Source organism: Ipomoea nil, unplaced genomic scaffold, assembly GCF_001879475.1.
Source record: "Ipomoea nil cultivar Tokyo-kokei standard unplaced genomic scaffold, Asagao_1.1 scaffold0302, whole genome shotgun sequence".
Taxonomy (NCBI): Eukaryota; Viridiplantae; Streptophyta; class Magnoliopsida; order Solanales; family Convolvulaceae; genus Ipomoea; species Ipomoea nil.
In genome coordinates this window covers 1,632,360-1,650,363 of record NW_017616730.1, presented here as the reverse complement: position 1 = coordinate 1,650,363, position 18,004 = coordinate 1,632,360, and the positions used below count along the sequence as shown (strand labels likewise).

Sequence of the window (18,004 nt, the reverse complement as noted above, 5' to 3'; positions counted from 1 at the left end):
CCTCATTGAATTATAAGCACCTCTATTGGATATGACAACTTACATGGAGATTTAAAGTTTCTTCATACCCAAAGCTAAAGATCTGACACAATAACTAATTCACTCGTTTAGGGGTGTAAACGAGTCGACCCGAGCTCGAGCTCGATTTTGACATCAAATATGACCTGTTTGATTTTAAATTCTTGTTTTAATTAAAAATAAAAAGGCATATATTACCGTATTTCGTCTCCGTATCGTCGTCGTCGACAATCTTCCAGATTCCAGAGTTAGGGCTTGAGGGGAATGGGGACGGGAGTACGGGACTGTGAGAGTACTGGAGTAGGGTAATGGAGTAAAATTTTAATTATTATTATTATTATTATTATTATTATTAGGGGCTCGCGAGCGGCTCGTCGAGCCACGAGCATAGGATATGTGAGCTTGGCTCGAGCTCAATAAGTAAACGAGCCGCTCGAGCCGAGCTTTGACCGAGCCGCTCACGAGCAACTCGCAAGCGGCTCGGCTCATTTACACCCCTACACTCGTTGAATTATAGGCACCTCTATTGGACAGGACAACTTACAGGGAGATTTGCAGGGCGTTTGGTTCATTGTAATTTAACTGTAGTTGAATTGTAATTCAGTAGATGTCCCAATTACATTGTTTGGTTGGAGGGAATTGCAATTCATAGGGTACCCCCATGAATTGCAATTCAATGAATTTGAGAAAGGAAAAACATATGAAGTGACATTACTATCCTTGGTTGTTATTACTATTATTATTACACAAGGGTATTTTAGTCTTTATACCACTTATTTCCTTCTCAATTCCAATAATTCTATTTCTCCATACCAAACAACGTAATTTGAATTCCTACTTTATTCTCACCTTATTCTTTTTCCACCGAATTACAATTCATTTCCCCCATAATTCATTTTTTCCAACCAAACGCCCCGTTAATGTTTCAATCATACTCAAAACTAAGGATTGAACCTTTGACATATATGTATCTGTTTTGATCAATGAAACTTGTTTGTAGTCATTTTTAATTTAATTTTTCATAATATTAATATATACAATTTATATATTTAGAAACTACATTAGAATTACTATTAAACAAAAAAATCAAATTTAAAATAATTAAAAATTAATACAAAAAATAAACAAAAATGAAAGAGTTGGTTTGAGTAATAAATAGTAAACAAGAGAGATAAAATGGAACAGATGAAGTAACATTTTTTTTTGAGTAATAATTGAAACTCACGGCCACTATTCAATGGTATTCACTAGATAAATTCTATTTTTGTGTAATAACTCGCGAATCACATTGTAGAAATTAATCGTACTATGAATGTCTGTGACGATGAGCTTGACCAAAAGAGTATTGTCTATTTTTATTTCTTGTTATATTAAAAAAAGAGTTTATTGTTTTCAAAAAAAAAAGAGAAGTTTATTAGACCTATGTTTGTATATTATCAAAGTTATTCATAGTTGCAAAGGCCAAATTGGATGACAACATTTGTGGATTCTAGATGAACTACTGATTAGCGTTTGATCTTTTTGACAATAGACAATGATTCAAATGACGATTATCGAATTATGATTATTTGAACTTAATTTGATATTATTTAACAAATTTGAAAATGTCCACAAAGAAAATGGGGAAGGAATAAGACAACCTTCAAAGGCATTGCATATATCATCAGATATTTGTAATACAAAGTGTATGAATGGATTTCTCACATCACATTCTACAACAGAAATCTGTGAATAAATAAAGAATAAAAAATAATTATAATGCAAGAGTTAAAGAATCAACACAACATATCAGTGAAGCTGTGACCTCTGCAAAAATTATTGATTTTTGACCTGCAAAAAAAAGGGTATGCCATAAGATATAAGGGGGACACAGAAAAGACTAACAGTATACTATTATCTGTGCAATAAAACTCTGCCTTGTTCAAATATTTCTCGTGAACTTTCAGTGCCCCGTCTAACGCTTTCTTTGCATCCAAGTTCCCAGTTACTTCACCCATGATCTGAAGCTCGACCAAATTAGGGGCAGGAATTAGAAATCTATAATATGAAAGTATGCATATATGTGTGTGTATGTATACATAAGTCGAGATAGAGAGAGAGAGAGAGAGAGTACATTGACAACGTCATCTAGGCCCCTAGCCTCCTTTATAAGTCGCTTCTGCTTAGTCTCGAGGACAGCAGCAACAAGGAAAATAGCAAGAGCGTTTCTGTGGTCTGTCCAACCAGTTTTCGCATATTTCCTCTCAAATTTACCGTACTGCTTTAGCTCCTTGTTGCTTACTTTAACATTTTCGTTCTTGTGATGGGACTCCACATATGATGAATATATATGAGGATTATATTCCATCGCCCACATCACCTGAGAATTAGCGGCTAAATAAAAATGACCATATCCCACTACATAGATTTACGCTTCCTAACCAAATATAGAGAATATAGTAGCATTCGCACCTCCCAAAGATACAGTGAATCAACGAAAGATAACTCTCTGCGGAAGAGCACCATCAGCATACGAAAGGCAAATAGATAGTCCCCGCCATCCAATTCCTCTGTCAAACAAACTTATTGATTTTGCACTCTACAATCCATTTCATATTGATAGTTACATACTGGGATTAGCAACTCATACCAAGGTGACGATGAAGCTTTGGGTCAATGGTTTTAACAATTTGTGAAAGGGTATTCAGTTGAGATTGCACTCCCACGGAATTTACAGTGCACTTGAAGTTTTCTCGCTGTTCAAATAAACACGGGTAGGACTCAGTATCCAGGAAAGGAAAAACATAAGTGCTATAAGAAGAGAGAGCTTACATACACAAGATACAAAGAACATAATAAAACACTAAGAGGAAATGACGATAAGATACCAGTCTCCGCATTGCATGCTCAAAGCACCAGAATGCATCTGCTTCGTCTTCAAAAAGAATTACCATGGGAGAGCATATATCACTCATTCCTGATCAAAGAGAAAAACTATGAAAACCTTGCATAAATATATGTTGAGAGTGTATGTTTTGATATTAATATTTTACCTTGAACATAGCTAATATCTTTGTCCACCCAGGCATAGATGGCAAGGATATCCCATAGTTTTGCTAGGTTAGCTTCATTCTCATAAAAAACGAGACTACGGTCTGTGCGATGAACGTCCAAACCTGTAGTTACAATATGTATCTTCAAAGTGACTTCGTCATAAGGACCAATTACATAGGTACAAACCCATTAACAGTAAGGTGATTGAGTAAAACACCAACGGAAATCATAGAAGCAAATACTTCTATTATTATTACTATTCTAACTTGTCAATAAGTGATAAATGAATTGCCAGCATGAACTCCCTTTTTTCTTTTTTTTTTTTGTTTTTGTTTTTTTTGGGTGTAAACCACGAGGTGGTTCAGGTTTTTCTCTGTCCGTTTATCGGTCCAGGTCCACCCGACTAATCCCCGTTCGCTCCGGGAGGTCATGGGAGCTGGTCCAGGGGAATTGTGGCTTGTGGGAATTGAACCTGGGTTATCCCGGAGTTCTCCCCCACAAAGAGAGCTCATTTGCCACTTGAGCTACCACCCCGGGTTCCTGCATGAACTCCCTGGGGAGGCTTGTAGTTAAAAATGGAGCTTGTATGTCACCAAGGTATCAGAGAGACTCAACTTCCAATATTGAAATTATACTAGGATAAAAGTGCTTGGGTTCATGTTCAATGGAGATTAGGTTCTAGGTTTCACCGGGGGCGGAGGGCACGGGGGAATAGTAAAGCCCAAACTGCATCTCGAGTTATTTAGAAAACAAAGTATTCATACGAATATGCATAAACACTGGAGATGAACAATATTCTGGAACACCAAGAAATATAATAAATGTGAGCAAATACAAACCAATTTGGCTTAAGCTCAGCTTCCATTGGATCAGTGTCTTGTCAAAAGAATCATTATTGCCTTGTGAGACACCTGGAACTGTAATGTTTTCTAAGTTTTGCCCATTCTCACTGATTGCTGTCATTAATCTTCCACTACCAATGGTTGGTTCTATCTTCTTACATTCAGCCTTCCATGCAGCATATTTCTCCCTAGAGACTCACGTTTTAAGATATTTAGTCTACTTCAAAATAAAATGGATAGACAAGCAAATAAAATTATGCATAACGGTGTGAAAAATAAAAGAAACAAGACATCATAAGTTGAGAAATCATATACTTAGATACTGAATCATAGGCTCTGGTAGAGAAATCATAAGTTCAGAAGTAGAAAGTAGCTGCTTATCCATAATCCACCCAACCAACCAATTTAGGAGTGATTTTGACATTTTGTTACTGGCGGTCTGGTATCGTACTGTTCAAAATAAGCTGAAATGAATTCATTTTTACCTCCTCTGTTGCTTGAGTTCACTTCGCTCCTCAAATGTGCTACTGGGATCAAAACAACCCAACAAGAATTGCCATACTGCTCCTTTGATTGAAGGATGAATACCCTAACATGTAAAAGAAATAAACGAAACTGATCAATGCCTGTTCAGAATACTTAATAATGGACAAGCCTGTGAAGAACGGTTAACAAAAGAAATGGTTGCTCCAACTGCATTGAAAAGAAACTTTGCGAGCATGAATCTGCCAATCTAGCTCTTAAGTACATGATCTGAACCGCTCAAATTCATTAGCTAAACAATTTTATTTTTTTTAAAGATTAAATAACTGTTAACAATGACTCTACCCCTCGTTGGATCCTTCTAAGAACAGCTGCTATATCCAATTGGCCATCTAGAGAGAATGCATCATTCCATCTTCTCTGACTAAGGGTTTTCCCTGCCTGTTATAAATAGCATAAACAAGCGTGAATTGGAACTGTAAAAGACACATAACAACAATATTGAATACAATAGGATAGGAAAGGCATTAGAAACAAAAGGAAAAAACCAATATCTTAAACAAATGACAAGGCAAACTTCAATGCTTCAGTTCAAGATGCATTCACTTCTAGAAAACAGCTTTGCCAGGTATAAACTACAATCATATAAGATTTTCCTGCTTTCTGATAACAAAACTGATAGATGCTAAGGGCATAGAACAAATTTAATAAGCCAAAAAACCTAATAAATACTACAAATAAGAAACTTTCTCAATGATCACTGCATGTCTGCATCCAATTAACTTAACACTCATACACATCATTAAAAACACTTATATAAACAAAGAAAATGTCCAAATGAAATGTAATAAACATGGCAAGATCAACATACCCTTGTTTTGAAACGGGTCTTGGGGACATCATCCTGGCATTCTGGTCTAACAGGGAAATATGATTCCAAATCCTCAGAACCCGAATTCCTCCCAACACAATTCACTGCCGCTCCAAATTAAAAAAAAAAAATAAAATAAAATAAAAAATCCCCAATTAATATATCATCCACATTTCGAAATTCAACAATACTATAAAATGGGATGTGGAAAAAAAAATAATAAAGATTCAGTCTTTGAAAGGCAGTGAACCCACCGCAGCCGTTAGAGGCACAGGAGGAAGAGTTGCCCATCCAAATTGATAAATTGATTGAAATGTATTAGTCTTTGATGCTTTCTTCAATTTATCGAAAGATCGCGACGTTTCCCAGTTTCCACGACGGTGATAGCACGGATTTGACTGGCTTCGGAAATCGATGCAAGTTTTGCAGAATGACAAAAGGAATGTATTGGTATTTGGTAGGGATGGTGGTAAAGCTTACGCTCTACTCTTCCGATGACGTAATGTGATGAGATCACATCGTCGCTCCCGTTCGATTTTTGCCAAATCCGTGACTCCTCCGTAACAGATTACGGAGTATGTTTATTGCTGTTTTGATGTATATATATATATATATATATATATATATATATAATAATAATAATATAATAATATGATATATAAGTATCCCTTATTTTCACCCTATAAGTTAATCTAAATCTAAATAATGTATTTTATACAATTAGTTTGGTTGACATGACTAATTGTACACTCTCGTCTTTAAGAGAGATTATAGTTTGAACTTCTTTTCGTAAGTAAAAATTAATATGATCGACAGTTTATCCGTTAATTGGGACGGTCCAGTGCAAACAAGAATGGTACAGACTTAAAATGCCTCCTATGTTTCATCTTAAGTCTCATACAATTAAGACTTGCTTAGGACACCTCGTGATCTGATAAAAAAAAAATAATGTACTTTATACGTGTTAGGATAATGAAATTTTTGAGGTAAGATAATGTATTTTATGTGTTAAAATAATAAAATTTATGAGGTAAGATAATATATTTTATAAGTTAGAATAATGTATAATGTCTTTTTATGTGTTAAAATAATGAAAATTTTGAAATAAAATAATATATTTTATGAGTTAAAATAATATACTTTAATGTGTTTTTTACCGTAGTCCACGCAATAATGATCAGAACAACGAACGCAAATTATATCGTGCACCGCAGTGCATAATCGATTATGCACTACGCATCAAAACGACGTCGTTTCGTTTAATGAAAATAAACGACATGTGTTTCCCGCTGTTCTGCACCCTTCTGCAAAAAGTAACTCTGTTATTCAGTTTCATTTTGTATACACTGCAGTTTCAGTTCAACATAACTACAGTTTCATTTCAATATAACTATAGTTTCATTCGATATTTATAGACTCAAATATGTGAAAATGTTATTTAATTTTATTTGATATACATTATAGTTTTATTAAAACACAACTACATGATCATTTTGATATAATTACAGCTTCATTGTACAATATACGCTCAAATATGTGAAATGTTATTCAGTTTCATTTTATATACACTGCAGTTTCATTTTACCACAACTACAGTATCATTTTGATATAATTGCAGTTTCATTTGATAATATAAAAATAATACGTGAGACAATGTCGGTTTAGATATACTGTAGCGTCAGTTGATTATTAACATACAAAAAATGCACGTTCCGTTAAAACTAACGGCGCACCGTTCTTTACTTAAAGAAACGGCGCCATTTTGACTACGGTGCACGTGCCGCGGTCCACGATATAACGACCCAATGACGAATGAGTGGGCCAAAACATAGTTGAAGCTAAAATTATAATGGGCCAGTGATGAATTATCTTGGATCGTTGAAAAGTAACAGCCCGGCCCAGATTCAGTATATATATATAAGTGCAAAGAAGCACCGCAAAACCCTAGCGCTACCCTCCCATCCAAACCCTAAATCTCCGCATTTTCCACCGGGAATAGCTCGCTCTGCGCCTCCGCATAAACCGGCGCTCCTGCTCATTCCAGTAGGCGAAAATGGTGAGTTTTTACTGAAGTTATTATCTATTGGTTATTTCTGTGTGCAATTCTGATAATGGTGTAATTGATTATATGTTCGTTCTTATGCTATTTTGCAGCCGTTCAAGAGGTACGTTGAAATTGGAAGGGTCGCTCTCGTCAACTACGGAAAGGACTATGGAAAGCTCGTCGTCATCGTCGATGTTATTGATCAGAACAGGGTAATCTTATTTGTTTTGATATATATTCCGTCTTTGCCTGAATTTGCTTTGCAAAGTATTGGTTGTAATGGGCTTATTTTCATTTCATGTTTCTGTTGATTTTAGCTGAAAAGCTAGTTTATTTATAGTTTGGCCTGTGATGGGAAAATATATATTTGCCTACATTGTCTGATCATATTTACATGACAGAGATGTGTATATGATCTGAGGCCATGTCTAATATATGCTATTATATGTTCTTCACTGGGATTTTAGAATCACTGATAGATTTGGGCATAGCATTGTGTAATCAATTATTGTATTGTATTGATGTTTAAGAGTAACATGGCCTATATGTGCTATAGTTAGTGTAGCTTTATTAGGGTGCTGATAATGCTATATACGTATCTTTCCATTTGCTTGTTGGGAGTTTAAGTTGTTTTGTTCTTCTTTTCAAATTAATAGGCACTTGTTGATGCCCCTGACATGGTACGGAGCCAAATGAACTTCAAAAGGCTTACACTCACAGATATAACAATTGACATAAAAAGGGTCCCGAAGAAGAAGACTTTGATTGCTGCCATGGAGGCTGCTGGTGGGCTCATGTTCTTAAACTATGGGTCTATTCTTTTCTATTATTGTTATTTAATTTATTTATGTTCTATTTGCTCCCAGATGTCAAGAACAAGTGGGAGAACAGCTCCTGGGGCAGGAAGTTGATTGTGCAGAAGAGGAGGGCTGCTCTAAATGATTTTGACAGGTTCAAGATCATGTTGGCAAAAATCAAGGTGTGTATAGATTGTTATGTATTTAATGAATCATCTTACCTACTCTGTTCAAAGAATCTAAATTTCATTGATCAAATTGAGTTCATATGTTTTCTGCTGCTCACCTTTTCCAAGCTTTCGCATAAAATATTTGGGTAGTTTTATTTTGTTGTCCTAGTTAGAGTAAAATGAGGCATATTTTTGTCTCTCCTTCAACAAACTCTGACATGCTCTTTGGTCAATATTTGCAGAAGGCTGGAATTGTGAGACAGGAGCTTTCAAAGCTTAAGAAGGAGAGCACAGCCTAAAATCCATTTTCTTATAATATTGATGTTCTTATATTAGGTCTTCTGCCTTGTATCAAGGATTGTCTCTTTAGTTTCTGCTTCTCTTGTATCGAGAAAGACACAATTTTGTCATATCATTCATCATATGCATTTTTGGAAACTTTTTTGCGGTGGATCTTATGTTGATTGTTGAAATATTATCAAGCACCATAAAATTAAGTTTGTTTGGCATTTGGTTTCAGTGATATACTCCAGCAATGTGAATGGTGTAGTATAAACACAGTTTGTATCTCTATAATGATTGAATTTGTCACCTACATGCACCTATAGCAGCTGAACACTCTTCTTGCTTTTCGTCATTACATGTCTAATTTGTGGAAAGATTTACCTTTTAAAACAGGGCATAAAATGCACAAAAAAATATTCATTCTGTCTCATTTTGTGTCTAGTTATTAATAGAGGTTTAATCGAAGTAAATAAGCTAAGAATAAACATGAAAGAGTTATGACCAATGAAAGGTGAAATGGAACAGAGTAACAAATTTGTTTATGGCTAGCTTCATTCCATTTTTTTTTTGTTACTTCATAATATGGTATTTAGTCACAATGTGAAACTATTTATTTATTAAGAGGTCTCAAGATCATTTACATTGTTATATTTGAAAAGGAAGCATATTAAAAGCTTACTTTGGCACTAGGAACAGGTACTTAATTCAACAAGAAACATGGTGAGATACATTCAACTTTGATGTCCTGTCAGATTATAGGTAAAATACACAACATTTTTGATACATAAAACAATATTTATTACAACAATACATGAGAGCTCTTGTGCTATACTCAAATTGTTTCCTTGGATGAGTTCTCTAAGCGCATCGCAATGGCCACAAAACGAGACATTGATACGCAACAGAAGAGGCTCTGGTTGCAGCAGAGACACATTTGAAATTTGCATTGAACATGTCCACCTTAGAGAAAGAGGTATTTCTCTTAAAAATGTATCTACTTCCTTATCGAGAGGAACTCAAAGCTCCTAAAAGCATCATCCCGAGTGCTCTTTGAGAGTCCAGTACGGAAGAAGGATGACGGTTTACCTTTGCCATCGGGTTTGAGTTTCTGCGTGGAAGACAAACGGCCAATGCTCGACACTACTCTGCTAGATTGACCATCAGTAGCTTCAGCAGAAGAACTTGGTCGGGTGGTTGAAATCGCAGCTCTCTTTGAAGAGCTACCATTTCGGGAAGTTTGGCCTTTATCTGAATTGGCTTGCTGTAGATAATAATTACAACCACTTTTAGTACATGTGGACGTGATAACTAGACTAGATGGAAGACAGAATTCTTACCATACAAAAGATAGCAGAAATTTTTCTCCCCATAAATTAAAACATCGAGGAGACTTACCACATCTTTAGACGAAGGTACATCATCTGATTTGTGTCTCGAGTGATCACCATGCCGACCAGAACCTGAAGCATTTCTCCTAGAAAATTCTTCGACAGCACCAGAAAACCTGTCTCGAATATCTAGACCTGCAGAATCAAAATTTCATGCAATGGTCAAAATTTCACACAAAGGTCCAGATATTTGGTGAAATGGGCAAAGGTCAAATATCGAAAGATTAGATTTTGGTAAAGGCGAGATAACATTTGGTGAGTTTCAAGAGAAACACCTGCTGTCTTTCCCGGTCCTTCTGCAGATGGCTTAGCACTTAATCCAATAGGATTCTGGCAAAACGAAAATGCAAAGTAAAACCGACATACATAGGCAAATTTAAGCAACAATTACAGGAAAAAAATTTATGAGCACCTACTCGGCCTCTGGAACTGGCGCCAATCTGAGGATATTTCAAAATTGTCCAATCAAAAACATAGTCAAATTGATAACCTGTGGAGATAAGACGGTCAAGATGCAGACACCACAACTCACGTCTGTTGGACTATTAAAAGAGAACAGAGTCACATTTTCCCCATACCTTCACGAATAAACAAGTCTCGGAAAAGCCGTTTCAGATAAGAATAGTCAGGTCTGTCTTCAAAGCGCAACGATCGACAATAGTGAAAATATGAAATGAACTCGGAGGGGTATGATTTGCACAGCACCTGTTTCCACAATTATCAAGTATAATCATTTAGTAAACCCAGCCCATAAAGTCCGAGATATCAAGCACCCGTTGTTGCAATCGAGAGTCAAAATAAAAGGTGCCGTCAAAATTCAGAAATATTGACAAGTTTAGATATGTGCCTATATTGCGTTTTTCATTGGCATAGTAAGTACCTCTATAGGAGTTAACATCTTCTTCTCACTGATTTTGTCATATTTCTGCTTTTTAGTACCAGCTTTTAATCCCTGCCAAGGAAGGCTGAAAGGCAAGAAAAAACAATGCATAAAGCTCTGTAGTTATGTCAATAAGATCAAGATATACATTGGGAGGAGAACTCCGGACAAGAACGAAGAATTCTCAGAATCCAACCTTCCTCTGAGGAAGTACATAAGAACATAACCCAATGACTCCAAATCATCCCGTCTGCTTTGTTCTGTCAGGAAAATGAAAACAGAAATTCCGGCAGTAATTCATAAATGCACCTTTTAGTAAATCAGGTAAAATCTACCGATAAGATGATAACTCAAACGACTTGTCTAGGAAGTAAACTCACCAACGCCAAGGTGTGTATTGACACTAGCATAGCGAGCTGTGCCTGTCAGATTTTTGTTTTCCCTGAAAATTGAATAGGGAAAAACATTTCAAATGATGTTGTTACGAGACAAATTGCCCAAACTTGGAGAAAGAAAGAGAGTGCAGCAGCAACGTACATACCCCTTCCCCACAGTAAACATCAAGGCCAATATTTAATGACTAATGATCTATATATATAGGGGATGGGTTCAGGTGAGAATACCTCCCCCTTAAAAAGTGTGGATACATCCACACCCTCTATCTTGAGAAATCAAAGGCTAAGATCTTAGTATCTTACCATTACTAAACTTTCAAGTTTGCAATAATTAAAAAATGAACCCCGCTCTTAAAAGTTTTCAATAATTATAAAAGAGTAAATACCCAAAATGGTCCCTTGATTATAACATAATTCACAAATAAGTCCTCGAATATCAAGTTTAGCAAATTAAGTTCTCAACTATTCAATTCTTACTCAATAAGTCTTCAACTATTCAATTCTTACTCAATAAGGTCCTCAACGAAGGACTGATTTGTGAATTATTGAGTAAGAATTGAATAGTTGAGGACTTAATTGGTAAAATTGATAGTTGAGGACTAATTTGTGAATTATGGCATAGTCGATGGACCATTTTGGGTATTTACTCATTATAAAATTGACCCCGTGTTTTTTATTAAAACCCTCGACCATTTTTGAACCTTTATGGATGGCTGAGATCAGTCCTCACTTTTTTATAGGAGGACCATGTTCTCATTTGATCCTGCCCCTATATATATAGCATACACACATGTATTAATATATCTTGACTGATTCAAACATTGCACTAATCAAAGAAAGTTTTTTTCTTTTTTATTTTCCTATTTCTTTCCTAGAGTATCAACAAACGATGTTTGCTTAGACTCAAATTCTGCAATTTCTGATCATTAACATTAAAGAGTTAATAGCGTCAGACCTGTATGGAATATGCTTATGAGTCTGGAGATCCTTATACTTTTTAGCAAGGCCAAAGTCTATCGCATAAACCTGCTCAAGTATTTGAACTGTTAAAATCCGGCTATCAAGCCTAAATACATGCTAAAATCTTTACAACGTATTTATTACTACATTTAGAAAATCTAAGCCATATGTAAGGAAAAATAAAAAAACCTGATTTGCTTTGCGACCTAAGCCCATTAAGAAGTTGTCTGGCTTTATATCACGGTGTAGAAATCCTCTACAGTGCATGTATTCAACTCTATTAATCTGAACACGAAACATGATAGAGTTGTAACCTAAAAACAGATAAGCAACAAACCAAGACACCAAGTAGACATCATGATGTAGATCGAGAGTATATAGCTAATATTACGTACTAGTTGATCTGCAAGCATCAAAACGGTTTTTAGCGAGAACTTCCTATTGCAGTAGTTGAAGAGATCTTCCAAACTTGGACCAAGAAGATCAATGACCATAACATTGTATTCCTTGTCAACTCCAAACCATTTAAGGTTGGGAATACCGGCTTCATCAAAACGTCAAAAAAATGAAAAGATCAGCTCCTTATCTAGCTTCAACTTCCAATTCATAATTTTGTATGTGCTGCTAATTTAACATTATTAAACAAACATTTCAAACTTTACAGTCTTCATTAAAACCTTTTTTTTTTAATGTATTATTTTTTCTTCATTAGACGTAAACTATCAACATGAATCTCATTTGCAATATTAATTGGACATTACTTCACCAGTGGCATGTGGCCAAGAAGGGAGAAAGAAAGTTGATAATGAAAGTGCAAAGATAACAAGAAAAGGAGAGAATGAGAACATACTTCCTCCCTGGAGAAGCGAATATATTTTTGATTCATAGTGAAGCTGTGGGTGTTTGGTCTTGACTGATTCCTAGTAAACACAGCAATAACAAAAACTCAAAATAAGGAAACAAATAAACAATTTATCCACATTAATAAACAGACGTTACTCTTGCATTATGCACTCTCCATGAAATGTTCTTGCCGTCAAAAAAAAAAAATATAAAGAAGCAGCACACAACTTAAATATATTGTGTGTACAAAAGGTAAGTACAAACACTACAAATGCCCGTTCATCATCCATCAACGTGAAGAAACGATAACGCATTTTCTTAGATACGCCTGTATATTGGCGTCTTCTGCACCGTTTAGACACTTTCTCCAAGAAAATGAATTTTACGAAGTAAAACTATTTCAGTACAAGTGTTTAGCTAAAACACCAAGACGAACAATGATTCAGTCATCAACATTCGATTGTGTAGCCTTACATAAACTGCTGGAAAGAAATTGTAGCAACATTTAGAACATGTGCATCTCTGCAACTTATCATGGACATCATGAAATGAACACACAATCTAACAGCAACTACTTTCATGCTAAGACATAAAAGAAGAAAATGAGCTTACCAACTTGATGGCAACTTCTTCTCCACTTTGTACATTGATACCTACAGATAACCAACAGCAAACACCACAATCATTTACAAACAATTAAAAAAAAAACTAGTATGAATTTAGATGAAAACTGTGGTAAATTGTGGGCAAGAAAGATGAAAACTTTCTGGAAATAGAAGACCATAATTTGGGTACTGGAAGTAGATGAAAAGAAGCACAATTACTGAGCTAAATCAAATGAAATGAAACTGAACAGAAATGCAACAGTGAAAGACATACCTAGATAAAGCTCACCAAAAGAGCCACTCCCAATCTTCCTCACCATCTTAAACTTGTCGCCGATAAGAGCTTCCATGGCGATTAAAGAACCGAGTTTCGAACAGTATATATATAGAACAAAATTCAACGCCCAAAACCTCGATTGCCACTCGGATTTGGAGTTACAAAACTGGTGAAAATACAGAACGGTCAAATCCTATAACACTCCAACAGGTAGAAACACAATGATCAACTGTACTACTCAACCAAAAACCAAAATGAAATCACCAAAAAGAAACCTAAGATTTTCGATCGAGAAAGCTGCTGTATTGTTCAACTACATCCTTCGATTATCTATTCCGAAACGCCAAAATCGAAATCCAAACCCTCAATTGACGAGCACGACCGGTACTACTTGATCAATGAAAAGGCAATCAATTTACGAATCAACAACGCAAACAATATATATCTATCATCAGTTGCTTAACAGAGAGATAGAATAAAAGCAATCCAACAACTCTGGCGTGAGGGAGAACTGAAAAAGGTAAGACCTTTGAGGAGAAAGAGAGAATTGATGGAGTGAAATACGTGCGGGTGTGCTGTATACAGTAGCCCCTAAAAAAGGAAACCAAGTGGCAAAGATACGCAGTATTCTTTGAATTCTTTCCTGTTTTTTTTTGGGTCAATTTTTGTAGGAATTACGATGATGATGATGTTGTATACTAACTAATTAGTTTGTATTTGCTTCAAAACTGTCAAACTCAACTAATCCGACATGCCAAATTAACCAATTCATCATCTGATGTGGAACCAACCACATTTGTAGCAATGTTAATGGGGCTTTTTGATCACAATGAACGGAACAAGCCAAGAAAAAGGAGAAAGGGAAATGCAAAGAGGACAAATATTATAGATTGATTGAGCTTAATTATATGACCAAATCAAATAAATCAATGTACCTTGTGCATGCTTACATGTTTGTTATCAATACAAACTTTGTAGAGTAATATGTAGTATATTTTCCTAAAAGTTGAAGTGACATTGAGGTAAAAGTTAAAATTGTCTAGTACTACAGATTCAGTAAAAGTTATTTAAGGATGAAACCAAATCATGAGGTTATACTTGTCTCGACTCTGGATTATGTTTAAAAACAGTCATTAATGAGTTGGAGGACTGGGCATGAGTTCCCACCTCGAGAGGTCGTATTCGATGTCAACTAGTTGTACTTGGTTAGTTTACATGGTCATCCCAAGTAATCGAAAGGACTCAAAACATGCCATGGCAGTTACAAAGTAAATGTAGTTAGGTTAGTTATAGTATTTGATTTTTCCTTAATAATGGACGCTTAAATGATGTTGCTTTCTCTCTTAGCTTAAAGTCACTTAAGGGTGAATTTAAATCATGAGGTTATCGAGAGTGTTTAGAAACTATCATTGACAGATTGGAGGACTGGGCATGGGCTCCCACATCGATAGGTTATACTCGGCTTCAACTAGACGTATTTGGGTGGTTCACCCGATAAACCCAAGTAGTCGAAAGGACTCAAAACGTGACATGGTAGTTATAAAAGTAAATGTAGCTAGTTCTTTGATTTTCTCTCAATAATGGAGCGCGCTAGGCTTAAATGATGTCAATTACTCTCTTAAATTCATGTGCAATGATTAGTACAATACATACATATATATATATATATATATATATATATATATATATATATATATATATATATGAGTATAATAGACATATAAATGCCCAGCCCATTCGAGGGGAGTGTACTACGTTCATTTTTCTAGTTATTCTAAAGCAATAAAAAAGATTATTGTTGTTCTCGGATCACTTCTCGTTTGTAATATTCGTTTGTTTCTTGACCCTACCGAGTGGATGTGTTGATTGTGAACCTACCGGCCCTAGACTATCTAAAGTCGTAAAATCAACTACCTTGATTTTTGAAACGGAATGAAAGAGATAAATTACAAGATGTATTTCAAACATCTAAATGTTTTTTTTTTTTTTTTTTTTTAGGTACATTCACAACTGGGCTAATTTTGTACTCAGTAAGAATCAAACCTAGCATTGTATATTTGTATGTAGCTGCCAATATAATATATTAGAAATATTAACACTTTTTGTGTGATAAACCAGTTGACTTATGTCCCGAGATGAATAGAAGCTAAGTTATCTAGAATTTGGTGCAGGTGAAGTCCATGCAGAAGCAGTGTACAAGCTGGTCTCCTTCCACCCCAGCCTTAGGGTTCCATCTCCTTGTACAAGGCTATACCCATGAGTCGGAGGGAACATGTTGAGGATGAGCTGAGCTTGAGCTATGGAGTTTCTGCTCATCCCCACTTGCAAGAACCCATTCCCTAAAAGCTCACTCCTCCACTGCCTATACTTGTCTTCCCCGCTCCGAGCCGGCCCGCCGATCGCCAGGATGTTGTTAATCTCCCGCCGGAGAAGGCAGTGCTCCACCGTGTGCCGCCCCCCGTCGTCGCTCGGCAGCAGCGCTCCGAGGGAGTCGAACACGGTGGAGTAGTAATGGAGCGACCCGACGAACCGGTCCAGGAACGAACCGCCGTGCACGATTTCTTGCTCCACTAGGGTTATCACCGTCGGCGAGAGCTGCCGGAGGAGCCGCATGGTTTTCCAGTCCGGCCCGGTGGCGTCGTATAGAGAATGGTGGAGCCAGTGGACGGCGACGGCGTCTCCCCGCCGGATTTGTAGCGCGGAGACATCGTCGATCTCCCCGAATTTCTTCCCGACGGGGTGGAACTCGAAGGATAACCCTAAGCGTTTAGCGAAGCTGGAGAGATGTTTTCCGGTCTCGACTAGGGTTTCCATGGAAGTCCCCATTCCGGTCATCTTGAGATGCGGCGGCGGGCCCTCCACGCGCGTGGCGAGGATGTGGAACAGCGCCGGCCATTGCAGGCCCTGCATGATGTCGAGATCGACGATGTGGACACGCGCGTGGCCGTGGAACGCCTCGAGGATGGCCTGGTTGGAGGTGAAATGAGCGAACTTTATGAAAGGGGAGACATTGTTGAAGATTTGGAAAGATGAATGGAGAGCTTTTAGGTTTATCAATGGCGCGCAGATTCCCAGCCATGAATTGATAACTCTGCTAGACATGGCGTTGGCGAAATACGCCACCACTCTCTCCGCGCAGGAGGCGCCGTACGGGGACGCCATTTGCGTCAGCTCAAGGAGCATCCGGTGAGCTTCGCCGAGATTATCGACGGAAATCGCCACCGCGCACTCCAGGAGGAGACTCATCAGCCTCATACCGCCATCATCGTCGTCCTCCCCGCAGCTCCGCCGTCTGCTCTCTTGGCAGCCTGCGGTATTAGAAGCCTGAACCGCCTCGCCGCCGCGCGGCGGCGGCGGCGCTGCAACTTCTTCACTTTCCGGCAAGTCCTCAATCAGCTGCCGCGTCACATGCTCCACCCACTGGGATAGCTCCGCCGCCGCGCCATTAGAGCTCGCACCACCAACAATAGAGATTCCCATTTCACTCACACTATCACCATAGCGGTGATGATGATCCCATAACTGTTCATGTTGAATCACTTCAAATCCTCCTCCTTTCATCATCAAACCAAGGAAAAACTCCTTTTTGAGCCGATCAGATATAAGCAAATTATGCTGATTTACCTGTCTTTTGTTGATTAAGGTCACAAAGTTAATTTATGTGTCTTTTGTTGGCTATGACCACAAAATTGGTTTATATAACTTTTGCCGACTAAGGTGACAAGGCTGGTTTATGTGTCTTTTGAAAGTTGCAACAAGGCTGGTTTATGTGTTTATTGACAACTAAAGTAACCGAGTGAACTTACGTACCGGATAGTGATTGTGAATTTTTCTGGTCACTCGAAAAGAACGGATCGTGGAGGATTAGTGGGATGAAAGAATATAATGGAGGAGGCCATATATGAAGGTAAAGGTGCAGAAAGCTAGCCAAGAAGAAGGTCGTCACAAATGCAACAAATATGAGGGTGAATTGTTTATTTGGGGATGGAGCGGCCGGCATGGCACAGACAAGTAGATGAAACAAGTTGCTAATATCCAAAACCACGTCAAATTATTATGATGTTTGAGTATTTTACTAAATAAAACAGATAATTTGGTTTTATCTGTTCAATG

The 18,004-nt window shown here is 37.1% G+C and overlaps 3 protein-coding genes and 1 long non-coding RNA gene across 5 annotated transcripts; 2 read left to right on the top strand and 2 right to left on the bottom strand.

Annotated features, from left to right (window-relative positions):
* Window positions 1-1,638: 1,638 nt before the first annotated feature.
* LOC109161395 (TBC1 domain family member 15) lies at window positions 1,639-5,836 on the bottom strand. Its single transcript, XM_019309769.1, has 12 exons — window positions 5,502-5,836; window positions 5,248-5,351; window positions 4,722-4,817; window positions 4,379-4,482; window positions 3,891-4,081; window positions 3,051-3,173; window positions 2,886-2,974; window positions 2,648-2,753; window positions 2,470-2,567; window positions 2,132-2,377; window positions 1,935-2,018; window positions 1,639-1,848 (listed from the first exon to the last, which is right to left on the bottom strand). Exons 1-12 carry the CDS (start codon window positions 5,536-5,538, stop codon window positions 1,834-1,836), a joined length of 1,293 nt encoding a protein of 430 aa, XP_019165314.1. The 5' UTR covers window positions 5,539-5,836; the 3' UTR covers window positions 1,639-1,833.
* LOC109161507 lies at window positions 3,395-17,495 on the top strand. Its single transcript, XR_002050929.1, has 3 exons — window positions 3,395-3,587; window positions 15,174-15,177; window positions 17,483-17,495. It is a non-coding gene; the product is annotated as an uncharacterized LOC109161507 (long non-coding RNA).
* Window positions 7,189-8,781, top strand: LOC109161470 (60S ribosomal protein L14-2). The gene is made up of 5 exons (XM_019309887.1): window positions 7,189-7,303; window positions 7,402-7,503; window positions 7,948-8,077; window positions 8,158-8,270; window positions 8,501-8,781. Exons 1-5 carry the CDS (start codon window positions 7,301-7,303, stop codon window positions 8,555-8,557), a joined length of 405 nt encoding a protein of 134 aa, XP_019165432.1. The 5' UTR covers window positions 7,189-7,300; the 3' UTR covers window positions 8,558-8,781.
* LOC109161382 (casein kinase 1-like protein 11) lies at window positions 9,223-14,612 on the bottom strand. 2 transcript variants are annotated; one of them, XR_002050901.1, is made up of 15 exons: window positions 13,889-14,612; window positions 13,622-13,662; window positions 13,017-13,086; window positions 12,562-12,710; window positions 12,356-12,451; window positions 12,162-12,232; window positions 11,192-11,253; window positions 11,008-11,071; window positions 10,812-10,896; window positions 10,510-10,636; window positions 10,348-10,421; window positions 10,207-10,261; window positions 9,939-10,066; window positions 9,476-9,804; window positions 9,223-9,433 (listed from the first exon to the last, which is right to left on the bottom strand). XR_002050901.1 is itself a non-coding variant. In XM_019309753.1 (14 exons), the coding sequence occupies exons 1-14, from the start codon at window positions 13,962-13,964 to the stop codon at window positions 9,538-9,540; spliced, it is 1,365 nt and encodes a 454-aa protein (XP_019165298.1). In that variant the 5' UTR covers window positions 13,965-14,612; the 3' UTR covers window positions 9,223-9,537. The 2 variants fall into 2 exon arrangements, 1 of the variants encoding a protein (XP_019165298.1); XM_019309753.1 differs by having other exon boundaries at window positions 9,223-9,804.
* Window positions 17,496-18,004: the final 509 nt, after the last annotated feature.